At 49.2% G+C, this 25,841-nt stretch overlaps 1 protein-coding gene across 6 annotated transcripts in view; it reads right to left on the bottom strand.

Moving 5' to 3' along the window:
* usp19 (ubiquitin specific peptidase 19) overlaps window positions 1-25,841 on the bottom strand; it is a 182,276-nt gene that overhangs the window by 22,163 nt on the left and 134,272 nt on the right. For 4 of the 6 annotated variants that reach the window (XM_086002169.1, XM_086002172.1, XM_086002173.1 and 1 more), the window contains 4 exons: window positions 17,006-17,121; window positions 9,152-9,289; window positions 6,581-6,933; window positions 3,041-3,151 (listed from right to left, as the gene is read on the bottom strand). In XM_086002169.1, coding sequence (XP_085858295.1) covers window positions 3,041-3,151; window positions 6,581-6,933; window positions 9,152-9,289; window positions 17,006-17,121 — 718 coding nt within the window. The remainder of the gene's footprint in view (window positions 1-3,040; window positions 3,152-6,580; window positions 6,934-9,151; window positions 9,290-17,005; window positions 17,122-25,841) is intronic. The other 2 variants (XM_086002171.1, XM_086002174.1) reach the window with 1 other exon arrangement.

The following is a 25,841-nucleotide window of genomic DNA, read 5'->3' as shown; positions in this document are numbered from 1 at the left end:
CCGACAGTGCAGCACTCCCTCAGTACTGCCCCTCCGACAGTGCGGCGCTCCCTCAGTACTGCCCCTCCGACAGTGCGGCGCTCCCTCAGTACTGCCCCTCCGACAGTGCGGCGCTCCCTCAGTACTGCCCCTCCGACAGTGCGGCACTCCCTCAGTACTGCCCCTCCGACAGTGCAGCACTCCCTCAGTACTGCCCCTCCGACAGTGCGGCGCTCCCTCAGTACTGCCCCTCCGACAGTGCGGCGCTCCCTCAGTACTGCCCCTCCGACAGTGCAGCACTCCCTCAGTACTGCCCCTCCGACAGTGCAGCACTCCCTCAGTACTGCCCCTCCGACAGTGCGGCGCTCCCTCAGTACTGCCCCTCCGACAGTGCGGCGCTCCCTCAGTACTGCCCCTCCGACAGTGCGGCGCTCCCTCAGTACTGCCCCTCCGACAGTGCGGCGCTCCCTCAGTACTGCCCCTCCGACAGTGCGGCGCTCTCTCAGTACTGCCCCGCCGACAGTGCGGCGCTCCCTCAGTACTGCCCCGCCGACAGTGCGGCGCTCCCTCAGTACTGCCCCTCCGACAGTGCGGCGCTCCCTCAGTACTGCCCCTCCGACAGTGCGGCGCTCCCTCAGTACTGCCCCTCCGACAGTGCGGCGCTCCCTCAGTACTGCCCCTCCGACAGTGCGGCACTGCCCCTCCGACAGTGCGGCGCTCCCTCAGTACTGACCCTCCGACAGTGCGGTGCTCCCTCAGTACTGCCCCTCCGACAGTGCGGCGCTCCCTCAGTACTGCCCCTCCGACAGTGCGGCGCTCCCTCAGTACTGCCCCTCCGACAGTGCAGCACTCCCTCAGTACTGGACTGGAGTGTCAGCCTGGATTATGGGGCTGAAGTCTCTGGAGTGGGACTTGAAGCCACAAGCTCTGACTCAGAGGCGAGAGTGCTGCCCACTGAGCCACAGCTAACAGCTTAGACTCTGTTTAAACCGACAGAATGGACAGTAACTTTCTCCCTTGTTCAACTACCAACTCCTGATCCAGGATCTGTCAAAAATATTAAGTGCATTTCCAACACAAGCCCTGGACACTATTAAGCTCAGCCTTTCATGACATGGTGCGCTGCAGAGGTCCCACGGATGAATTTCCATCCCCAGTCCAATATTCAGCCAGGCAGGAGTGATGTGCAGCAATGACCCTCGGGATGCGAGAGGGGTAGTGAGTCAGTGTTTTATTCCTAATCATCACCTAGTATGTTGACATTAAGTGAGGGAAAGATTGGGCTCAACAACCAGCATCAACTGTCCAGCCACACACGAGAAAAAGGCACTTACATTAGAACGACGAGACGAAAATAGAACCAGGGTCCGTCTCGTTCACCTTCGACCATCCTGGTAGTCGCACGATACGACGATAATGGGGTTGTTGACTAATCACAGCGATCAATCTCTATCAGTGAGTCTACAACAGACCCAGACACGAGGTGAGGAAAAACCCCCAGTGATGGAGAGCTTTGGGGAACCAGAGGTCCAAAGTCACCCGTTCCTCCCGAGCTCGCTGCACTCACCACACGTCACGTGTCCAATTACTCAGATACTGGAGCACAAAATGGTATTTTCTGAAAGGAATCTCTCATTTTCACCAGGTGAGATACAACAGGGCAGCTGGTACCTCGGCGATATTGAAGGTAGAAAGCCGGGGGAGGGGGAACCGAAGTCTATTTAACTGTTTAGGCATCTGATCAGGCTCCCAGTCTCCCAATGTTGATCAACAGCAATTGCTGACTAGCCATAGACGAGTCCACGGCGACACCATTTTAGCCACATGCACTACTTTTAGTCGAATGTGCCTCACACACAATACAGGTAAATGCACTTTGTGTATATTTATTTAACATCTACTGCCATTCAGTAAACAAGGAAGTTAAAGCGCTGAACGATCAAAAAACATTTGCACACTGTTTTTCATCTTACCATTCCACACACACACGCTGGGGAGCAGGGTACAGCACGGGGAGGGGGGCAGGGTGGTGCAGGCGACAGAGCGCGGGCGAAGGAACAGACAGAGCACTGAAGCCAGTGAGTAGAGGTTCGCCAATTCTCATCCCTCCCAGAGTCTCCAAATGTATGAAGCTTGATAAAACAGAGACAGCTTACTCTTAACAAATGTTTTGTTTTAATTGAACTGGAGCACACTGTCAGAAACAGAGCCCTTTAGTTGACAGATCGTTGCCACGCTGCGAGTGTCTACAGCAGGCTTGCTTTGTGGGGCTATCGGATTGACGCTGTCCTCCCAGCTCTGGCTGAGTATCCCGCAGCAGGTGTCACTGACTGTTTGAAAAGCCCACGTTTATTTCTTGTTGTGGCACAACTGACTGCTTTGGAAAAAGTTCTAAACCTTGTCTTATTAAACGAATTCGAAGTCTATTTAACTGTTTAGGCATCTGATCAGGCTCCCAGTCTCCCAATGTTGATCAACAGCAATCGCTGACTAGCCATAGGCAAGTCCACGGCGACACCATTTTAGCCACATGCGCTAATTTTAGTCGAATGCCGCGACCTGTTTGGTGACCGTGCTTTTACAACAATGGGCCGACAGTAAACACTCCCTTTGGTCAGTTTTATAATCTGCCGGGCAACAAGGCATCGTGGAAATGTACTCCCCCAGCCTTCACATGCCCCCAGTCCACGTACTATGGGGAAGGATAAAAGCGACGTTAATTTTTATAGCAGATACCAGGCAGGGATCAGCGGAGGAGCTGACAGATAACCAAAATAGAGTGTGTTTAGAAAGAGCTGTGCTGCATTAGCGCTGGGCAGCAGCAATCTACAGGCAAGGATTTGGAAGCAACCGGATTAAACCGGAGATGCTCAAAGTGACCGATGTCCCTAAAATAGCTGCGGCTACCCTTCATTTAGAACCAGGCATTCCATTTCTTTCGCAACCTGGTTTTGTGCAGCAGCTGGCAAAGAGCTTAAAGATAACTCCACATTTATTCAAAAGAATAACCATGCTCGCCAGTCTCGCGGCAAGAGTCGAGCCTGGTTAGTCTTTGCCTCACCTTTGTCTTCCATTTTCTGCTCTTTATTTGATGGGTCAATGAGCTTGATGTAAAACTGTGGGGTGTGGAAGCGCACAGTTTCAGCTGGCTGCTGGTAACCAGGGATAGCAGCTGTGGGGGAAAGAACACCGCAAATGACAAGAGTGAAAACAATGTTTCAGAACGAAAAGGCTTTAAAAGGGGATGCCCCCTGCCTGTTAAAACCGCCTCCACTTCAAACACGGCAGAGAAAGTAGACAGTGGAACTATCTAGGACACAGTTTTAAAACATTCAGAGTTGCAATGTTCCCCAGGAAAGACTTCTAGTCAAACTAAAAGCTGCAGGAATCGAAAGAAAGAATTTGCATTTCTCCAGCGCCTTTCACCACCTCAGGGCCTCCCAAAACGCTTTAAAGCCAATGAAGTGCTTTTGAAGTGTAGTCACTGTTGTAATGTAGGAAATGTGGCCGTCAATTTGCGCACAGCAAGCTCCCACAAACAGCAATGTGATAATGACCAGATAATTTGTTTTTAGTGATGTTGATTGAGGGATAAATATTGGCCCCAGGACACTGGGGAGAACTCCCCTGCTCTTCAAAAAATGCCACGGGATCTTTTACGTCCACCTGAGAGAGCAGACAGGGCCTCGGTTCAACATCTCATCTGAAAGACGACACCTCCGACAGTGCAGCACTCCCTCAGTACTGCCTCCGACAGTGCGGCGCTCCCTCAGTACTGCCCCTCCGACAGTGCGGCGCTCCCTCAGTACCGCCCCTCCGACAGCTGACAAGGGTTATTAGTATAATTGTGGGATGTGCAATGCCAGATTGTGAGGATGGGGGGGATGGTTAAGTGAGTTCCCCTAAGGGCGAGTGCTTGTGCCCTTAGTTTTCTAATCATTATCTGGATGCAGAGACCAAACTGTAACTTGGCTAAATGTGCTAACCTAAAGAAAGAATGAAAGTAGGACACATAAAAATAGCAGCAAAACATTTGCAAAAAAGGATTGTGCAATAGCAGAGAGGATGAATTAAGTTTTTGTAGAGTATTACAGATAGGTTTTAAAAAATCGACAGTGACTGGGATCGAATTAGTACCGGGACTGCGATCGGGTGCTGGAGTGAAGGCAAGTTTGTCACCTTCAATATTCCAATTTTAAAAAGAAAGCTAATAGAATGCTGGAATCTATAACCAGAAGCGTGGAGTGCATGTCTACACTGAAGGTTTACAAGGTTCGGTACCCATGTACATACTGCAATGTAGAGGGTGCAGAGAACAAGGTGACTGATGGAGTGTAATGGAGATGAGCATTGAGGAGTGATGCTTAAGCACTCCAGTCTAGAACCCAATCTTGCCCTCAACTGATGATCATACACTCTTCATCCCTCCCTCTGGGCACCAAGTCCATATATGGAGACTCCACAGCCAAGATCAACTAACTCCACAGAGAGCACAAAGTTCTTTGAAACAGAGGAGGCGGAGGGGAGATTTAATTGAGGTGTATAAAATTATGAGGGGCCTAGATAGAGTGGACAAGGACCTATTTTCCTTAGCAGAGATCAATAACCAGGGGGCAGAGATTTAAAATAATTGGTAGAAGGATTAGAGGGGAGTTGAGGAGAACTTTGTTCACCCAGAGGGTGGTGGGGGTCTGGAACTCACTGCCTGAAAGGGTGGGAGAGGCAGAAACCCTCATCACATTTAAAAAGTACTTGGATGTGCGCTTGAAGTGCCGAAACCTACAGGGCTACGGACCAAGAGCTGGAAAGTGGGGTTAGGCTGGAGAGCTCCGTCGGCCAGCACAGACACGACGGGCCGAATGGCCTCCTTCTGTGCCGTAAATTCTACTTGAACATAAAATGTGTGGATATTAAGTCGGTGCGTTAGTGGATGATTGTAATAAGCAGCGTGCCACAGCTAATTCCAGGTGATCACAGCCAGTCTACACAATAATAAAACCCAGTTCTAATGAAAGGTCATTGAGCTGAATGAAGCGTTAACTTTGTTTCTCGCTGCACAGATGCTGCCTGACCTGCTGAGTATTTGGGGTTTTTATTCCAATGATTAAAGCCTTGCTTTACTATTGCTGGTGAAGAGATCACAAAGTCTCTGTTGAAGAATGGACTCAGTCGAGAATATTTTTGTGGACTTTATGGGCTGAGGGTGTTTTCCCTGTGGTGGGATCGCCCTGTGCAGATGCGTGGGGGGCTGGTTTGTTAAAACTCCAGAGAACGCATGGCAGCTGGCTGTGACAAAAGAACTGTCAGTCATCCCGAATGTATGGGTTCGCCCGACAGTCCTGGGAAAAGGAAGGGGGCCGTTGAACTTGAACTTGTTAGAAAGGCCACTCTAATATGCAAAGCACTTCTCACCTCCATCTCAGAAGAGAAGCAGAACAATGAACCCACTGGGCTCAGCGAGCCGAAAGGGAGCCAGGTTTCCGCCCCCCCCCCAACACAAAGACCGAAAGATATGTCCCAGACTTAGGGCCATTAATACAATACTCATGGGTCTGAGGACGACCCATCACTGATTAAGCACCGGAGTGCTTAGAAACAAAAGGATTTTAAAGATTGGTGGGAAAGAGGGGTAGCCAGACTCCTATAAAAGATAACAGATCCGTGGAGAAAATAGAGTTGACGTTTTGGGTTAGACCAGAAACGTTGACTCTATTTCTCTCTCCACGGATGTTGCCTGGCCTGCTGAGTTTTTCCAGCATTTTCTGTTATTTCAGATTTCCAGCATCTGCAGTATTTTGCTATCGTCCTATAAAAGATAGATTCTTTTCCACCATTCTCTTTCTCTTTCTCCCGCTCCAATAAGATCGAACTAACAAGAAGTACCAGAGAAGCCGCCGAGCGGAGCGATCGAAACCGACCCCGTGTGGGGGTAAGCACAGTCTCTCAGAAGTGAAGCTTTTGGGCTATTCTGAGGGGGGGAGCTTCGTTTGGTTCAGCCAGGCGAAGGGGTTTATGCGTCTGGGTAATTCATTGGTAGGGATGGAATTAGAGTCCACCATAGCAACAAGGGACTTACTGCTCGTTATAGCCCCCAGTTGTGCACTGTATGTATGTTGTTTGTAACCTGGATCTTATTCTCCACAGAGACAGTGATTTTGTTCAGTGGTGCATGTTTTAGCCAGTGTATGTTAGACCAAATAAATACAGGTTTGATTTTTCACCGAAGCACTCCTGTCCGTGACTTATTTCATTTACACTGGGAATAATAATTCCCGGGTATAGAACTTTCGTAAGGCGGGGGCGATGCGAACCGTCCGTCTAGCAACTGGGCTAGGATCAAAACCGCTTACACTGGGCTAATATCAGTTACAAAAAGACCTTTGCACCCAGATTTAGGGAAGAGCAACATTGTAAAGGCTGCAGACCATCTCGGCTCCAAACTGATGAGCAGTGATGGTCCAACGGCCTTTCCTTGTCCTCGTGTCTCATTCCGGAGGTGGAGCGGTGCAATTGATGTGTACACACAAGATTTTGTCTTATTTTTGGGATTTATTTACTATGCTGCCTTATCAAGAGGGATTCGATAAGGGATAAAACTAACCATCACCTTCAGGCTTCGGAGCTTTCTCGTAAGAGGTTTCCTTCTCACATCCCGAGTCCTCCTGTGACTCTGGCCGCAATTCCAAGAATCCGGAGTTGTAGCTGTGAATAGAATCCCTGTCTCTGCCCGGCATGCTGGTTCCCTTCGAGAAAGCAGAGGCCAAGAGGGGCTCAGAAACGGAGGTGGTTAGATGGGTGCGGTGCACGGGCCTGAAGTCTCTCTCCTGGACCTCCAAGGGCATCTTTCCGTCCCCGGTCTCGGAGCTGGGGGGCGCACACTCCGTCTTGGAAGGGGGCGGTTCTGGCGAGATCCGCCCTGGCTGGAACGGGGGCTGGAACACGTTGACTGAATACCTGTCGCAGAATACATTACAGGAATATTAACCTCACCTCGTCCAGACACACGTACTCAATCACACCGAGCGCAGAATCATAGAATCGTACAACACAGGAGGCCATTCGGCCTACCGTGCCGGCTCTTTGAACGAGCTCTCCAAATAGTCCCACTCCCCCCCGCTCTTCCCCCATATTCCTGCAAATTTCTCCTTTTCAAGTATTTATCCAATTCCCTTTTGAAAGTTACTACTGAATCTGCTTCCACCGCCCTTTCAGGCAGCGCATTCCAGATCACAACAACTCGCTGTGTAAAAGGAGTTTTCATCTCCCCTCTGGTTCTTTTGCCAATTATCTTATATCTGTGTCCTCTGGTTACCGACCCTCCTGCCACTGGAAACAGTTTCTTTATGAAAACCCCTCATAATTAAGAACACTTTGCCTGAGCAGTCAGCGTTGAGCTATTGATCAAACAGGCAGCAGCCTGAGTGCCGCTGTGGAGTGGTGCCGGGGGTGGAGCAGCAGGTTGTTCAGTGCTAGCGGGAAGGTGAAGGGTGCATGGCTGAGTGGCGATTATAGTTCTCTAGTACGGCTTTTGTCATGTGCAAGGTAGGATTGTTTCAGGAAGTCGCCTAGCCTGGAGCATGACTTGGGCAGGTGTAGGGTGAAGTCCTTCCCTCTTGGGTGTACGGCCTGTCATATGGTTGAGACTCTGTCACTACATCACTTGTGTATCATCACTGCAGTGCAGTTTGGGCGTCCTGTGTAAACGGGCAGCTTCAAACCAAGTGTGAGGATAGAGCACAGCTCACACCTCCCAGCACTATCCACAAGGGTCTACAGTTACATAGAATTTACAGCACAGAAACAGGCCATTCGGCCCAACTGGTCCATGCTGGTGGGACACACGACAACAACTTCAGGCAGCACATACACAGATGGGGGGAGTGTGGAGTGTGTAACTCCTACTGGCTGAGGCCCGGCACACTGACACTGTGCATCAGCTCAGCAAGGGATTTTTTGATAACGAAGAGAACTAAAGAGAATTCCCTTTCACTGAAGTACCTACACACCGCTTTTCATCAGTCGAGCAAAACACTAAACTTAATTTGCAAGCAGGAAACAAATTATATTTTGAGATTTCTGCATTCCCAACTGTTTTACAAACTCTAGCCAAAAAAAAAATCATATATATAAATCTCAGTTAACCTTGGTCTTCACCCCCCCACCCCATATTGCTCCCTCCCCTGAAGACACTGACTGTTGCTGGGATACAGTGCCACAGATACCAGCTATCCCCGGATACCTCAACCCCATCCTTCACACGAGAGCAACCAGTCAACCTGGCTCAGCGGCACCACTCTCGCCCGAGTCAGGGGTTTGTTTGTGGGTTTCAAGTTCACTTCACAACTTGAGCACCAAATCTGGGCTGATTCAGTGCACACCAGATAGTAAACCGAGGCCCCATCTAGCTGCTCAGGTGCTTATGAAGTATCTCATGGCACGAGCAGCAGCAAAGAGCTCAGTGTGCTCTGGCCAAAAAAAAAAAAAAATCACCCCTCAGCCAACACAATCAATTTGCGGGTCCCTTTATATCACTGGCTACATATGGGACCTTGCTGTGCATTAATGGCTGCACGTTTGCTACTTAACAGTGACTACACTTCAAAAGCAATTAACTGAGAAGATGCTGTATAAATAGCAGCTTTCTATCGAGTTAGTGAGTCTGTCCTCACCCGAGGTCCCCACACACGTGCTTCCTGGCAACATGTCCCTGGGTCGTGACCAGGAACACAAACCCCACACTGACATGTTCCCCCCCCCCCAGCTAGCTCAGGGACACCAAGTCCAATTGTAGCACGCCCCCCCACTCTTGGATCAGATCCGATCAGCTAACTCGGCACAGGCCGCACACAGTTCACAGGACATTAAAATTCACACCACAAAGACCACACGTTGGTGGAACAATGCGATCAGCAGCCCAGCACGTGACTAGTGGGTCAAAGCAAAAACACATCCCCGGTGACTGAAGCCTTCTTGTAATATCACTCATCATCGGAATGATTCATAAAACCCCCTCAGCAATGTTGAGATAATGTGAAAGGCATGCAAGAGTGCTACAACTTTTGTTTCCCCGAGTCAGGGGGAGTCAGGGGCAGCGGTTACTTTGAGCCAGTGTCGTGCTAATCTATACAGCCCGTTATGTGCTTACAAATTCTTTTTCTTTTTGTCACAGTACCTTGAATATCCCTCCAGCAACTGCGTGAGCCTGGAGTAGGTGAGCCGCGACTCGGGGACGCTGATTATGAAGGGGCAGCCTATGTTCTCTGGTCTACACTGGTTTTTATGATCTGACCAATGGTTCATTTGACAAGTCCTGGAGGTAGAGAGAGAAAAAAAGAAAGTTACTCCGATAAGCTTTTAAAGCACGAGTCTGACACCACATGACCAATTCTTCACCTGCCACTGCATTATGGGGCCTTGACCCACAGTTTTCAAATTTAAAACTAAAAATTCTTTGCAAAGTATGAGGAAGTTTTCCCTCCATGGGGCCCTGCTTTAGTTGGGAGATTGATAACTTGTTTTCTCACGTGGCAGCTCGGCCCAGTTGGTAGCGCTCACACTTCGAGCCAGAAGGCCATCAGTGGGGGTACGGTCGTGTCCTGGTTATGTTACTGGACCAGTAATCCGGTGAACAGGAGTTCAAATCCCACTGTGGCACTTTGAGAATCTGAGTTCAGTTCAAAAAAAATATCTGGGAAGAAGTTTCAAAAGGTAAGAACATAAATAGGAGCAGGAGTCGGCCATTCGGCCCCTCGAGCCTGCTCCGTCGTTCAATAAGATCATGGCTGATCTTCGACCTCAACTCCACTTTCCTGCCCGATCTCCATATCCCTCGATTCCTCCACAGTCCAAAAATCTATCGATCTCAGCCTTGAATATACTCAACGACTGAGCCTCCACAGCCCTCTGGGGTAGAGAATTCCAAAGATTCACCACCCTCAGTGAAGAAATTCCTCATCTTGGTCTTAAATGGCTGACCCCTTATCCTGAGACCCCGAGTTCTAGACTCTCCAGCCAGGGGGAAACAACCTCTCAGCATCTACCCTGTCAATCCCCTCTCATTCTTCTAAACTCTAGGGAATATCGGCCTAGTTGACTCAATCACTCCTCATAGAATAATCTGCCCATCCCAGGAACCTGGTGAACCTTCATAAGAAATAGGAGCAGGAATAGGCCACTCGGCCCCTCGAGCCTGCTCCGTCATTCAATACGATCACGGCTGATCTTGGGCTCAAAGCCACTTCCCTGCCCACTCCCCATAACCCTTCACTCCCTTAACTTGCAAAAATCTGTCTTATCTCCACCTTAAATGTATTTAATGACCCAGCCTCCATGGCTCTCTGGGGCAGAGAATTCCACAAATTTACAACCCTCAGAAGAAATTCCTCCTCATCTCACAGAAATCACAGAAACCCCACAGTGCAGATAGAGGCCATTTCGGCCCATCAAGCCTGCACCGACACATATCCCACCCGATCCCCGTAACCCCTACACCAACACATATCCCACCCTATCCCCGTAACCCCACGTATTTAATCCCCCTAACACTAAGGGTCAATTTATCATAGCCAATCAACCTAACCTGCACATCTTTGGACTGTGGGAGGAAACCGGAGCACCCGGAGGAAACCCACGCAAACACAGGGAGAATGTGCAAACTCCACACAGACAGTCACCCGAGGCCGGATTCGAACCCGGGTCCCTGGCGCTGTGAGGCAACAGTGCTAACCACTATGGTTTATTCTGAGACTGTGCCCCCGAGTTCTAGATTTCCCCAAGAGGGGAAACATCCTCTCTGCATCTACCCTGTCGAGCCCCCTCAGTATCTTATATGTTTCAATAAGATCACCTCTCATTCTTCTAAACTCCAATGAGTATAGGCCCAGCCTGCACAACCTTTCCTCAGAAGTTAACCCCCTCATCTCTGGAATTAACCTAGTGAATCGTCTGAGCTGCCTCCAATGCAAGTATATCCTTCCTTAAATAAGGAGACCAAAACTGTACGCAGTACTCCAGGTGTGGTCTCACCAAAACCCTGTACATGTGTAGCAGGACTTCCCGGCTTTTATACTCCAACCCCCTTGAAATAAAGGCCTACATTGCATTTGCCTTTTTGATTACTTGCTGTACCTGCATGCTAACTTTGTGTGTTTCATGCACAAGGACCCCCAGGTCCCGCTGAACTGTAGCATTTTGCAACCTCTCGCCATTTAAATAATAGTTTGCTTTTTTATTTTTCCTGCCAAAGTGGATAACCTCACACTTTCCCACATTATACTCCATCTGCCAAATGTTTGCCCAGTCACTTAGCCTGTCTATATCCCTTTGCAGGTTCTTCGAGTCCTCTGCACAACTTGCTTTCCCACCCATCTTTGTATCATCTGCAAATTTGGCTACATTACACTTGATCCCTTCACCCAAGTCATTACTGTAGATTGTAAATAGTTTGGGCCCCAGCACCGATCCTTGTGGCACCCCACTAGTTACCGTTTGCCAACCAGAAAATGACCCATTTATCCCGACTCTCTGCTTTCTGTTAGTTAGCCAACTCTCTATCAATGCTAATATATTACCCCCATCTCCGTGAGCTCTTATCTTATGCAGTAACCTTTTATGTGGCACCTTATCGAATGCCTTCTGGAAATCCAAATACACATCCACTGGCTCACCCTTGTCCACCCTGTTTGTTATATCCTCAAAGAACTCCAGCAAATTTGTTAAACATGATTTCCCTTTCCTAAAACCATGTTGACTCTGTTTGACTGCAGTATGTTTTTCTCAATGCCCTGCGACTGCTTCCTTAATGAAGGACTCCAGCATTTTCCCAATGACAGATGTTAGGCTAACTGGTCTATAGTTTCCTGCTTTCTGTCTCCCTCTTTTCTTAAATAGGAGTGTTACATTAGCGGTTTTCCAATCCGCTGGGACCTCTCCAGAGTCCAGGGAATTTTGGTATATTGCAACCAATGCATCCACTATCTCTGCAGCCACTTCTTTTAAGGCCCTGGGATGCAGGCCATCTGGTCCAGGGGACTTGTCATCCTTTAGTCCCATTATTTTAGAGTACTATTTCCTTAGTGATAGTCTTCAGTTCCCCCCTCCCTGTGGCCCCTTGATTATCCATTATTGGGATGTTGTTAGTGTCTTCTACAGTGAAGACAGATACAAAATATTTGTTAAGAATCTCTGCCATTTCCCCGTTCCCCATTATTAATTCCCCAGTCACATCCTCTAAGGGACCAACGTTTACTTTAGCTACTCTCTTCCTTTTTATATACCTGTAGAAGCTCTTACTATCTGTTTTAATGTTTCTTGCCAGCTTACTCTAATAATTCATCTTCTCTATTATTTTTTTAGTCATCCTTTGCTGGTTTTTAAAAATTTCCCAATCCTCTGGTCTCCCACTAATCTTGGCAACATTGTATGCCTTCGTTTTCAATTTGATACCATCCTTTACTTCCTTAGTTAGCCACGGATGGTGCTCCCTTCTCTTAAAACCTCTCTTTCTCACTGGAATATATATTTTTTGAGAGTTATGAAATATCTCCTTAAATGTCCGCCACTGCATTTAAACTGTCTTACCCTTTAATTTATTTTTCCAGTCCACTTTAGCCAGTTCTGCCCTCATGCCATTGTAATTGCCTTTGTTTAAGATCAGGACACTGGTTTGAGATACAACTTTCTCACCCTCCAACTGAATTTGAAATTCAACCATGCTATGATCACTCTTTCCGAAAGGATCCTTTACTATGAGATCAGTTATTAATTCTGTCTCATTACACAGTACCAGATCTAAGATAGCCTGCTCCCTGGTCAGTTCCATTACATACTGTTCTAGGAAAACATCCCGGATGCACTCTATGAACTCCTCCTCCAGGCTACCATGGCCAATTTGATTTGTCCAATCACTATGGAGATTAAAATCACCCACGATTAATACCGTACCTTTTTTACAGCCCTCCATTATTTGTTGATTTACACTCTGTCCAACAGCATTGCTACTGTTCGGGGGCCTGTAGACTACGCTCACCAGAGACTTTTTCCCCTTATTATTTTTTTATCTCCACCCAAACCGATTCTACATCTTGATCTTCTGAGCCAATGTCACTTCTCACCACTGCACTGATCCCATCCTTTACCAACGAAGCCACCCCACCTCCCTTTCCTTTAGAGTCATAGAGTCATAGAGTATTACAGCACAGAAAGAGGCCCTTCGGCCCATCGTGTCTGCGCCGCCCATCCCTCCCTGTCCAGTCTAATCCCATTTTCCAGCATTTGGTCCATAGCCTTGTATGCAATGGCATTTCAAGTGCTCATCCAAATGCTTCTTGAATGTTGTGAGGGTTCCTGCCTCTACCACCCTTTCAGGCAGTGAGTTCCACATTCCAACCACCCTCTGGGTGAAAAGGTTTCTCCTCCAATCCCCTCTAAATCTCCTGCCCCTTACCCTGAATCTATGCCCCCTTGTTATTGACCCCCCTACTAAGGGGAAAAGTTCCTCTTTATCTACCCTATCTATGCCCCTCATCATTTTGTACACCTCAATCAGGTCCCCCCTCAGCCTTCTTTGCTCCAAGGAAAACAACCCCAGCCTGTTTAGTCTTTCTTCATAGCTGAGGCGCTCCATCCCAGGTAACATCCTGGTGAATCTTCTCTGCACCCTCTCCAAAGCAATCACATCCTTCCTATAGTGAGGCGACCAGAACTGCACACAGTACTCCAGCTGTGGCCTCACCAGCGTTTTGTACAGCTCCATCATAACCTCCTTGCTCTTATATTCTATGCCTCTGCTAATGAAGGCAAGTATCCCATAAGCCTTTTTAACCACCTTATCTACCTGTTCCGCTGCCTTCAGGGATCTATGTACATGTACACCAAGGTCCCTCTGACCCTCTGTACTTCCTAGGGTCCTACCACTCATTGTGTATTCCCTTGCCTTATTTGTCCGTCCAAAATGCATCACCTCGCACTTTTCCGGGTTAAATTCCATTTGCCACTTTTCCGCCCATCTGACCAACCCGTTAATATTGTCCTGTAGCCTGAGGCTTTCCTCCTCGCAATTTACCACCCCACCAATTTTCGTGTCATCTGCGAACTTACTGATCATACCCTTTACATTCTCATCCAAATCATTAATGTAGATCACAAACAGCAAGGGACCCAGCACCGATCCCTGAGGTACCCCACTGGACACAGGCTTCCAGTCACAAAAGCAACCTTCGACCATCACCCTCTGCCTCCTGCCACTCAGCCAGTTTAGGATCCAACGCGCCAAGGCACCCTGGATCCCATGGGCTCTTACCTTCTTGACCAGTCTCCTATGCGGGACCTTGTCAAAAGCTTTACTGAAGTCCATGTAAACCACATCCACAGCATTTCCCTCATCCACACACCTAGTCACCCCCTCGAAAAATTCAATCAGATTGGTCAGACATGATTTACCCTTGACAAAGCCATGCTGACTATCCCCGATTAATCCTTGCCTCTCCAAGTGGAGACTAATTTTGTCCCTCAGAATTTTTTCCAATAATTTCCCTACCACAGATGTTAGGCTCACTGGCCTGTAATTCCCTGGTTTATCCCTGCTACCCTTCTTGAATAATGGTACTACATTAGCTGTTCTCCAGTCCTCTGGTACATCCCCTGTGGCCAGAGAGGTTCTGAAAATTTGTGTCAGAGCCCCTGCAATCTCCTCCTTTGCCTCACACAACAGCCTGGGATACATCTCGTCCGGGCCTGGGGATTTATCCACTTTTTGGCCTGCTAAAACCGCTAGTACCTCCTCCCTCTCGATGCTAATATGTTCAAGTATGTCACAGTCCCCTTGCCCGACTTCTATGTCTACATCGTCTTTCTCCATAGTGAACACTGAGGCAAAAAATTCATTTAAAACCCCACCTACTTCATCTGGCTCTACACACAGATTGCCACTTTGGTCCCTAATGGGCCCTACCCTTTCCCTGGTTATCCTCTTGCCCTTAATATACTTATAAAACATCTTAGGATTTTCCTTTATTTTGCTCGCCAGTGTTATTTCATGGCCCCTCCTCGCCCTCCTAATTTCCTTTTTAAGTATGCCCCTGCACCTCTTATACTCCTCTAGGGCTTCCACCGTCTTTTGTCTTTTGTAACTGCCAAAAGCCCCCCTTTTTTTCCTAATGCATTTTTGTATATCCTTTGTCATCCAAGGTTCCCTTTGCTTGTTGGTCCCACCCTTGACCTTTGCAGGAACATGTTGGTGTTGTACTCTCTCTATTTCCCTTCTGAAAGCCTCCCACTGTTTTGATGTGGATTTTCCTATAAGTAGCTGCTCCCAGTCCACTTTTGCCAGATCCTGTCTTATCTTATTAAAATCGGCCTTCCCCCAATTTAGAACCCTTATTTCCGGGCCGTCTTTGTCTTTTTCCATGACCACCTTAAATCTCACCGAATTGTGGTCACTATCGCCAAAATGCTCTCCTACAGACACTTCCACCACCTGCCCGGCTACATTCCCTAGAATTAGGTCCAGTACCGCCCCCTCTCTTGTAGGACTTTCTTTCTATCCTTCCGAATTATCATATACCCTGGAATATTCAGTTCCCAGCCCTGGTCGCCTTGCAATCACATCTCTAACGGCGATCAGATCATACCCATTTGTATCTATTTGTGCCGTCAACTCATTTATCTTATTACGAATGCTGCATGCATTCAGATATAGAGGTTTTAACTTTGTCTTTTTACCATTTTTCCTTGTTTTGGCCTTTTTTTCCTGTTACTCTTATTTTTAAACATTCTGTCCCTTCCTGTCACACTCTGGTTATTATTTCCCCCATCTCTAGCCTGCTTTCTCATTGACTTTTTATTTTCCCACTCACCTGGATCTCCCCCCCCCCCACCCCCCCCCGACTATTTAGTTTAAAGCCCTCTCTACAGCGTTTTGCTCCCTCTCCAAGGCAAGTATATCCTTCCTTAGGTAAGGAGACCAAAACTGTAATCGGATATATACTTGAAAAGGAAAAATTTGCAGGGGAGTGGGACTAACTGGATAGCTTTCTCAAAGAGCCGGCATTAGCACAATGGGCCGAATGGCCTCCTTGTGTGCTATATGGTTCTATGACAAGCTGGTATCACTAAAAGTGACCATGAAGCTGTTGGATTGTCATTAAAAACCCAACTGGTTCACTAATGTCCTTTAGGGACGGAAACCTGCCGTCCTTGCCCGGTCTGACTCCAGTCCCACACCCAAGTGGTTTACTCTTAACTGCCCTCCGAAAGGGCCTAGCAAGTTGTATCAAACTGATATAGAGCAACGAGAGATGGCCGATAAATGCTGGCCTTGCCAGCGAGGCTCACAGGCGGAGAATGAGAAGGAAGTTCAGACCATTCCAGACTGGAGCACACTCCAGTACAGGAGTGCTACTTTGTCAGAGATGCCGTCCCTTGGATGAAGCTTTAAACCAAGGCCCCATCTGCTGTCCCAGTGGTGCAGGTCGATGTTAAAGATGCCCTGGTGCTACTTGAAGAGCAGAAAGACCTCCCCAGGCCCTGGCCAACATTTCTGCCCCCCGCCCCCCCCCCCCACCCCACCATGTTGTGGAGATTGATTTCCATCCATTCCACCACAGAGCAAAAACCAGGGTCCTTGGTCATCAACTAAGGCAATGAAGAGCCTTTGTTTCACTGTTAATGCTCCCACCTCAGACAGACGGCCCCGGGTTCCAGTCCTGGCGCGTAGAGAAGGGAGCTCCGGGCTTGGAATTCCAGCAGGATACTTGCGTCCAATGGGTGTGGGAAATCTCTCCCCCCTCATCATATGGGTTGTGGGAACCCATAAACCTCCACCCCACCCCACCCCACCCCCCCTAATTGGCTGGGATAAAGCTGGCCATGATCATGGAAGGATGTTCACGTTGCGGCTCGTCAGACTGTTAATCAGCCTGCTGATCCTTCCACTGCCCGCCAAGAGTGGAGAATGAAGACAGAAAAACAAGGACAAGGACAGTCGGTGTGTATGTCAGTGCGGCGTGGATCTGAAGGCCTGACTCACTGGTTGCAGTAGGCGACTCGGTAGCAACTAGTGCAACGCCGCAGTTTCTCATCGGGTTGCTGTGGTTTCTGACAGGCGGCACACTTGTTGATCGGGATGTTGGGGATTACCAGCCGCTATGGACAGAGAGAGGCAGCAAATTAGACATGTATAGCAGCTGGGAGTCACTTACAGCGTGAGACACTCAATGCACAAAATTATAAACAATAGACCAGCAATTTGAAGTACTGTACAGCTAATGCGTTCCAAGGTCATTACTGGGCGAGATTAAGAAATGCATCTCATTCAGCAATCACCAACGTCAGCTGGGTTAACGTCTCCAACAAGGCTCTATCCGTACAACTGAAGGACAGAAGGTTTGTCGGAGTGGATGATGAGAATGGAATTCGCTCCACAAACTGTGGTAAACCACTGTCATACCTGTCTGTGTCTGTATGTGTATTCCACTAGGTACAGGTCTGGACATGCCTCGGCTGACTCCTCCCACTATTCCAGGTATATAAGTGACTACCTCCCAGTCCCTTAGTATTCTGGACGGGTCGACCACTCGAGATAAGACCTTCATTCTTTAGTTAATAAAAGCCTGATTGTTACTCGCTCAACCTCAGTCTTTTGAGTAATTGATGGCGCATCAATTTTATTAACTAAATTTTTTATAATGGAGAAGATCCTCACACCAGCATGCCTGGACCTGGACAGTCAGGAAGCGGACGCTTCCACCAAGTTTGCTCACTGGCTCACGTGCTTCGAGACATTCCTGACTGCCTCCACTGCGGTCGAAACGGATGCGGACAAACTGTCTGTCCTGTTCTCCAAGGTGAACCACCGAGTGTACTCAGTCATCCGGGACGCGACCTCGTACACAGCCGCCCTCCAGCTCCTCAAGACCCAGTACACGCGCCCTGTGAACGAAGTATATGCTAGGCACCTTCTGGGGAGTCGCAAGCAACAACCTGGGGAATCGACTGAGGAATACCTCCAAGCACTGTCCGTGCTTGGCCGGGCCTGTGGGTGTAAGGCGGTAACGCCCACTAAGTACACGGAGGAACTGATCCGGGATGCCTTCGTAGCGGGCCACAGGTCCAACTACACCCGACAGCGACTGCTTGAGCAGAGTGACCTCACCCTCGACAAAGCCTCCGACATCGCACTAACGCTGGACGCAGCCTTCCGGGGCATGGATGCCTACTCCTCTGCACCGTGGACGCCGCGGGGAACGACAACCTGGGACACGGTAGGACAGCCCCATAGCACCGTGCCACCCCAGCCACAGCCCAACAACGGCCCAACTACCGCAGCAGTGTCCCAATGCCAGACAGCAGTATCCCAAGGCCAGAAATGCTACTTCTGTGGCCAGGCCAAACACCCCAGAGCGCGCTGCCCGGCGAAGAATGCGACCTGCTCGGGCTGCGGGAAAAAGGGACACTACGCCAGCGTCTGCAAGGCCAAAGCCACCCCGAACGCCAGCAGCGCCGCGTGTGGGCCGTGCGAGCCGCCATCTTGGGCAACCCCAGCCATGTGCGAACCACCGCAGCAGCAGCCATCTTGGACGACTCCAGCCACATGGGAATCATGGACACCGCCATCTTGGACGCCAGCCGGGACGCAGCAGACCGCCAACCCCCCCCCATCTGATACTCGCAGCAACACACCGACCCCTACGCTGGCCTCTGTGACGCTGGACCAAACGAGACCGCACCAGCTAGCTCGGTCCAAAATGGACGTTAAGGTAAACGGCCATGCAATAAACTGTCTTTTTGACTCCGGGAGCACAGAGAGCTTCATCCACCCCGACACGGTGCGGCGTTGCTCTCTCCCAGTCCTGCCTGCGCACCAGCGGATTTCTATGGCCTCCGAGTCCCAGTCAGCGGACATTGGCGGCTACTGCGTGGTGACACTAGTAGTAGACGGGACTGTGTTCAATAATTTTAAACTCCTGGTCCTGCCCGACCTCTGCGCTGCCGTTCTACTGGGGTTGGATTTCCAGTGCCACCTCAAAAGCGTTACGGTGGCCCCCTCCCCCCACTCAGTCCGCAGCCAGCAGCCTCCAAATTGCCCGCCGCGCACCAGATGCAACCTCTCCACACTCAGAGTCCCACCCCCCCCACTGTTTGCTAACCTCACCCCTGACTGTAAGCCCATCGCCACAAAGAGCAGGCGATACAGTGCCGGGGACAGGGTTTTCATCAAAACCGAAGTGGAACGGCTCCTGAAGGAGGGGATTATTGAGGGCAGCTCCAGCCCCTGGCGAGCCCAGGTTGTGGTCGTTAAGACCGGCGAGAAACAACGCCTGGTCATCGACTACAGCCAAACAATAAACCGCTACACCCTGCTGGACGCCTACCCACTCCCCCGCATAGCTGACATGGTCAACCAGATCGCGCAGTACCGCGTCTTTTCGACCATTGACCTGAAATCAGCGTACCACCAGCTCCCTATCAGCCCTGAAGACCGCCAGTATACTGCTTTTGAGGCAAACGGCCGCCTCTATCACTTCCTTAGGGTTCCCTTCGGCGTTACCAACGGGGTCTCCGTCTTCCAAAGGGAGATGGACCGGATGGTCGATCAAAACGAGCTGCAGGCCACTTTCCCTTACCTAGATAATGTGACCATCTGCGGCCATGACTTGCAGGACCATGACGCAAACCTCGAGAAATTCCTCCGCACCGCCCAACTCCTGAACCTGACATATAACAAGGAGAAGTGCATATTCCGCACAGACCGCCTCGCCATCCTTGGCTGTGTTGTAGAACACGGGGTCATCGGTCCCGACCCGGACCGGATGCGTCCCCTTATGGAACTCCCACTGCCCCACTGCCTAAAAGCTCTGAAGAGGTGCCTAGGGTTTTTTTCCTACTACGCTCAGTGGGTCCCCTACTATGCAGACAAAGCCCGTCCGCTGATCAAGTCCACCTCTTTTCCCGTGACGGCAGAGGCCCGCTTAGCCTTCCACCGTATCAAGGAAGACATTGCCAAAGCCACCATGCACGCAGTGGACGAATCCATCCCCTTCCAGGTGGAAAGCGATGCGTCCGACTTCGCTCTGGCTGCCACCCTTAATCAGGCGGGGAGACCTGTGGCATTCTTCTCACGAACCCTCCAGGGCCCAGAGACCAGACACTCCGCGGTCGAGAAGGAGGCCCAGGCTATCGTGGAGGCTGTGCGTCATTGGAGGCACTACCTGGCCGGAAAACGATTTACCCTGCTCACTGACCAGCGTTCAGTTGCTTTTATGTTCAACAACAAGCAGAGGGGCAAAATCAAAAATGACAAGATCTTGAGGTGGAGAATCGAACTTTCCACCTACAATTACGAGATCTTGTACCGGCCTGGGAAGCTCAATGAACCCCCAGATGCCCTATCGCGTGGCACCTGCGCCAGCGCGCAGATTGATAGGCTGAGGGCCCTCCACAATGACCTCTGCCACCCGGGGGTCACCAGGTTCTTCCACTTCATCAAGGCCCGCAACCTGCCTTACTCCATCGAGGAGGTCAGGACCATGACCAAGAACTGCCAAGTCTGCGCTGAGTGCAAACCGCACTTTTATAGACCAGACAGAGCCCACCTGATAAAAGCCACTCGCCCTTTCGAACGCCTGAGCGTCGATTTCAAAGGGCCTCTCCCCTCCTCCGACCGCAATGTGTACTTCCTCAACATCATTGACGAGTACTCCCGGTTCCCGTTCGCTATCCCCTGCCCGGACATGACCAGTGCCACGGTCATTAAATCTCTGAACAGCCTCTTCACCCTGTTCGGTTTCCCCAGCTATATCCATAGCGACCGGGGCTCATCGTTTATGAGCGACGAACTCCACCAGTACCTGCTCGCTAGGGGTATAGCCACAAGCAGGACCACCAGTTACAACCCCCGGGGGAACGGACAGGTGGAAAGAGAGAATGCAACTGTTTGGAAGGCCGCCCTACTAGCCTTAAAGTCTAGGGGCCTTCCGACCTCCCGCTGGCAGGAGGTGCTCCCCGATGCGCTCCACTCGATTCGGTCACTTCTCTGCACTGCCACCAATGCCACCCCTCACGAGAAAATGTTTGTCTTCCCAAGGAAGTCCACACCGGGGACATCGCTACCCGCCATGGCTGACGTCCCCAGGGCCGGTACTACTGAGAAGACACGTGAGGGCCAATAAAACGGACCCCCTGGTCGAGAGGGTCGACCTCCTCCACGCCAACCCCCAGTACGCTTACATTGCGTACCCGGACGGGTGGGAGGACACAGTCTCCATACGAGACCTCGCACCCTCGGGGACCGCTGTAACCCACTACCCATTACCACCCCCCCCCACGACCCGATATCCAACCCCAGCAGCCGGCACGCCTGAGCCCGTCACCCACGAGGACTACACTCCAGGGCCCCAGCCTACACGGGACGCGACGCCAGAAGCTCCACCACCCCTGCCGTCGCCACGTCGATCACAGCGGCAGACAAGACCTCCGGAGAGACTCCAATACACGAACTTTTAAATACACTTCACCCCGCCGGACTCATTTTTAAACAAGGGGTGAATGTGGTAAACCACTGTCATACCTGTCTGTGTCTGTATGTGTATTCCACTAGGTACAGGTCTGGACATGCCTCGGCTGACTCCTCCCACTATTCCAGGTATATAAGTGACTACCTCCCAGTCCCTTAGTATTCTGGACGGGTCGACCACTCGAGACAAGACCTTCATTCTTTAGTTAATAAAAGCCTGATTGTTACTCGCTCAACCTCAGTCTTTTGAGTAATTGATGGCGCATCACAAACGTTACAGTGCAGCCCAGTAACAATTTATTCCAACTAGGCAAATCTATTCGTGAAAGTCTCGCGATACCCGAAATACCGATGATTGGCCCATGGCTACGGGTAGTTTCTGCCGGATTGCAAGCACCCAGGCCCTCGGTACAACCATCAACACCCCTGCCCAATCTGCTCTACATGCAACTAGAGACCCACGTCAGGTGTTTGATACTTAATGCCCTCAGGGCAACTAGGGACAGGTAGTAAATGCCTCCTTGCCAGTGTTGTGCACACCCCAAGGACAGATATCACAGACAAGTCCAATTTTGTCCTTACCAGACGTTTACACACCTGTACTTTCCACTGGACAGTAGAGGAGCAGGATGTCTCCTTACCCTAGAGGTTAGGAGGCCAATTGCAGCACCTCTACTGCCGCCCCATCAGAGATCAGGTAACCCAGAACAGCCCTGGGACCTTCCTCACCCACACCGCTCAGGTGAACCATGAGGGAAGCCTGCTAATCTCGAGACTGCACTTGCATTGTGGGCACCGCTGTTGATCGAATCCACAATCCACAAAACTAACCGGCGTTTTGGTTGAATATGGGAGAAGAAAGGACAGCTGCTTTTTTAAGTTGATTCTTGGGATGTGGGCATCACTGGCAAGGCCTGCATCTATTGCCCATCCTTAGTAACCCTGAGAAGCTGGTGGTCGGCCTTCTTGAACCGCTAGAACCGTTTGATACAAATGAGTGTCTCGCTCGGCCACTTCAGAGGGCGGTTAAGAGTCATACCACGTTGCTGTGGGTCTGGAGTCACATCGGCCCAGACTGGGTGAGGACGGCAGGTTTCCTTCACTAAAGGGACATTACATAAGAACAAAAGAAATAGGAGCAGGAGTCGGCCATTCGGCCCCTCGAGCCTGCTCCGCCATTCAATAAGATCATGGCTGATCATCAACCTCGACTCCACCTTCCCGCACGATCCCCATATCCCTTGATTCCCAAAAATCTATCGACCTCAGCCTTGAATATACTCAACGACTGAGCATCCACAGCCCGCTGGGGTAGAGAATTCCAAAGATTCACCGCCCTCAGTGAATAAATTTCTCATCTCAGTCCTAAATGGCCGACCCCTTATTCTGTGACTATGACCCCTGGTTCTAGACTCCCCAGCCAGGGGAAACATCTTCTCAGCATTAACCCTGTCAAGCCCCTTAAGAATTTTATAAGTTTCAATTAGATGACCGCTCATTCTTCTAAACTCGAAGGAATATAGGCCGAGTAAGAACATAAGAAATAGGAGCAGGAGTAGGCCAATCGGCCCCTCGAGCCTGCTCCGCCATTTAATAAGATCATGGCTGATCTGATCCTAACCGCCAATCTACTATCACAGAACCATCTCCTGAATCTAACAGAATTAGACACATGAAATAGGAGCAGGATCAGGCTACACGGCCCCTGGGCCCGCTCTGCTACCCACAGGGCCATGTCCAATCCGAACCTAGACTCATGCCCTAATTCCTGCCCGCTCCCCGTAACCCTTAATTCCCTTTACTTCTAGGAAACTGTCTATTTCTGTTTTAAATTTATGTAATGATGTAGCTTCTACAGCTTTTTGGGGCAGCATATTCCATGGACCTACCACCCTCTGAGTGAAGTAGTTCCTCCTCATCTCAGTTTTGAAAGAGCAGCCCCTTATTCTAAGACTATGCCCCCTAGTTCTAGTTTCACCCATCATCGGGAACATCCTCCCCGCATCCACCCGATCCAACCCCTTCACAATCTTATATGTTTCAATAAGATCGCCTCTCATTCTTCTGAACTCCAATGAGTAGAGTCCCAATCTACTCAACCTCTCCTCATATGTCCATCCCCTCATCCCCGGGATTAACCGAGTGAACCTTCTTTGTACTGACTCGAGAGCAAGTATGTCTTTTCTTAAGTATGGACACCAAAACTGTATGCAGTATTCCAGGTGCGGTCTCACCAATACCTTGTACAACTGAAGCAATACCTCCCTATTTTTATATTCTATCCCCCTAGCAATGAAAGCCAACATTCCATTGGCCTTCTTAATCACTTGCTGCACCTGCATACTAACCTTTTGAGTTTCGTGCACCAGGACCCCCAGATCCCTTTGTACTTCAATACTTTCCAGTTTCTTGCCATTAAGATAATAACTTGCTCTACGATTTTTCCTGCCAAAGTGCATAACCTCACACTTTCTAGTATTGTATTCCATCTGCCAAATCTCTGCCCACTTACTTAGCCTGTCGATGTCCTTTTGCAGGTTTTTTATGTCCTCCTCACTCACTACTTTCCCTCCCATCTTAGTATCATCTGCAAACTTTGATATGTTACACTCGGTCCCCTCCTCCAAATCGTTAATATAGATTGTAAAGAGTTGGGGACCCAGCACTGACCCCTGCAGAACACTAGTTACTGATTGCCAGTCTGAGAATGAACCATTTATCCCAACTCTCTGCCTTCTGTTAGATAGCCAATCCTCTATCCATGCCAGAATATTACCCCCAATCCCGTGATTTTTTATCTTAAGCAATAATCTTGTGTGGCACCTTGTCAAATGCCTTTTGGAAGTCTAAATACACTACGTCCACTGGTTCCCCTTTATCCACCCTATATGTTACTTCCTCGAAGAACTCCAGCAAATTTGTCAAACATGACTTCCCCTTCATAAAACCATGCTGACTTTGTCCTATTAAATTATGATTATCCAAATGTCCTGTTACTGTCTCCTTAATAATGGACTCCAAAATTTTACCTACCACAGATGTTAGGCTAACCGGTCTATAGTTTCCAGCCCTCTGTCTACTGCCCTTTTTAAATAAGGGTGTTACATTAGCAGTTTTCCAGTCTGCCGGGACCTTTGCTGAGTCCAGGGAGTTTTGGAAAATTATTACCAATGCATCCACAATCCCTACCGCCACTTCCCTCAAGACCCTAGGATGTAAGCCATCAGGTCCAGGTGATTTATCCGCCTCAAGTCCCATTATTTTACCGAGTACCACTTCCTTAGTGATTTTGATCGTGTTTAGCTCCTCCCCCCTATAGCCCCCTGTTTGTCCAGTGTTGGGATATTCTTAGTGTCTTCTACTGTAAAGACTGATACAAAATATTCATTCAGTGTTTTTGCCATCTCCATATTTCCCACCATTAATTTCCCGGTCTCATCCTCTAAGGGACCAACATTTACTTTAGCCACCCTTTTTCTTTTTATACAACTATAAAAACTCTTACTATCTGTTTTTATATTTTTTGCTAATTTACTTTCATAATCTATCTTCCCTTTCTTAATCAATCTTTTTGTTATTTTTTGCTGTCTTTTAAAGTTTTCCCAATCCTCTATCCTCCCACTAGATTTGGCTACCTTATATGCCCTTGTTTTTAGTCGAATACTATCCTTAATTTCTTTACTTAGCCACGGATGGCTGTCTTTTCTTTTACACCCTTTTCTTCTCAGTGGAATATATTGTTTTTGGAAGTTGTAAAATAACTCCTTAAATGTACACCACTGATCATGTATCGTCTTACCCTTCAATCTATTTTCCCAATCCACTCTACTCAATTCCGCTCTCATACCTTCATAGTCTCCTTTATTCAAGCTTAGCACGCTTGTTTGAGATCCAACCTTCTCACCCTCTACTTGAATATGGAATTCAACCATGTTATGGTCACTCATTCCAAGGGGATCCTTTACTAGGACATTTTTAATTAATCCTGTCTCGTTACACAGGACCAGATCCAAGGTTGCTTGCCCCCTGGTCGGTTCAGTTGCATACTGCTCAAGAAACCCATCCCTAATACACTCAATGAACTCATCCTCAAGGCAGCCCTGCCCAATTTGATTTGTCCAATTAATATGATAGTTAAAATCCCCCATAATTATAGATGTTCCCTTATTACAAGCCTCAACTATTTCCTGATTGATACTCCGTCCAACAGAGTTGCAACTGTTCGGAGGCCTATAGACTACGCCCACTAGTGTTTTTTTCCCCTTATTATTCCTTATCTCCACCCAAACTGTTTCATTATCCTGATCTTTTGACCCAATATCATTTCTCTGTATTACAGTGATTCCTTCCT

The sequence above is a fragment of the Somniosus microcephalus genome, chromosome 11, assembly GCF_052327205.1.
Source record: "Somniosus microcephalus isolate GS21.2 chromosome 11, FLI_Smic_1.0, whole genome shotgun sequence".
Taxonomy (NCBI): Eukaryota; Metazoa; Chordata; class Chondrichthyes; order Squaliformes; family Somniosidae; genus Somniosus; species Somniosus microcephalus.
Note: the sequence above shows the minus strand (reverse complement) of the source record. Positions and strands in the feature narration are given on the sequence as shown.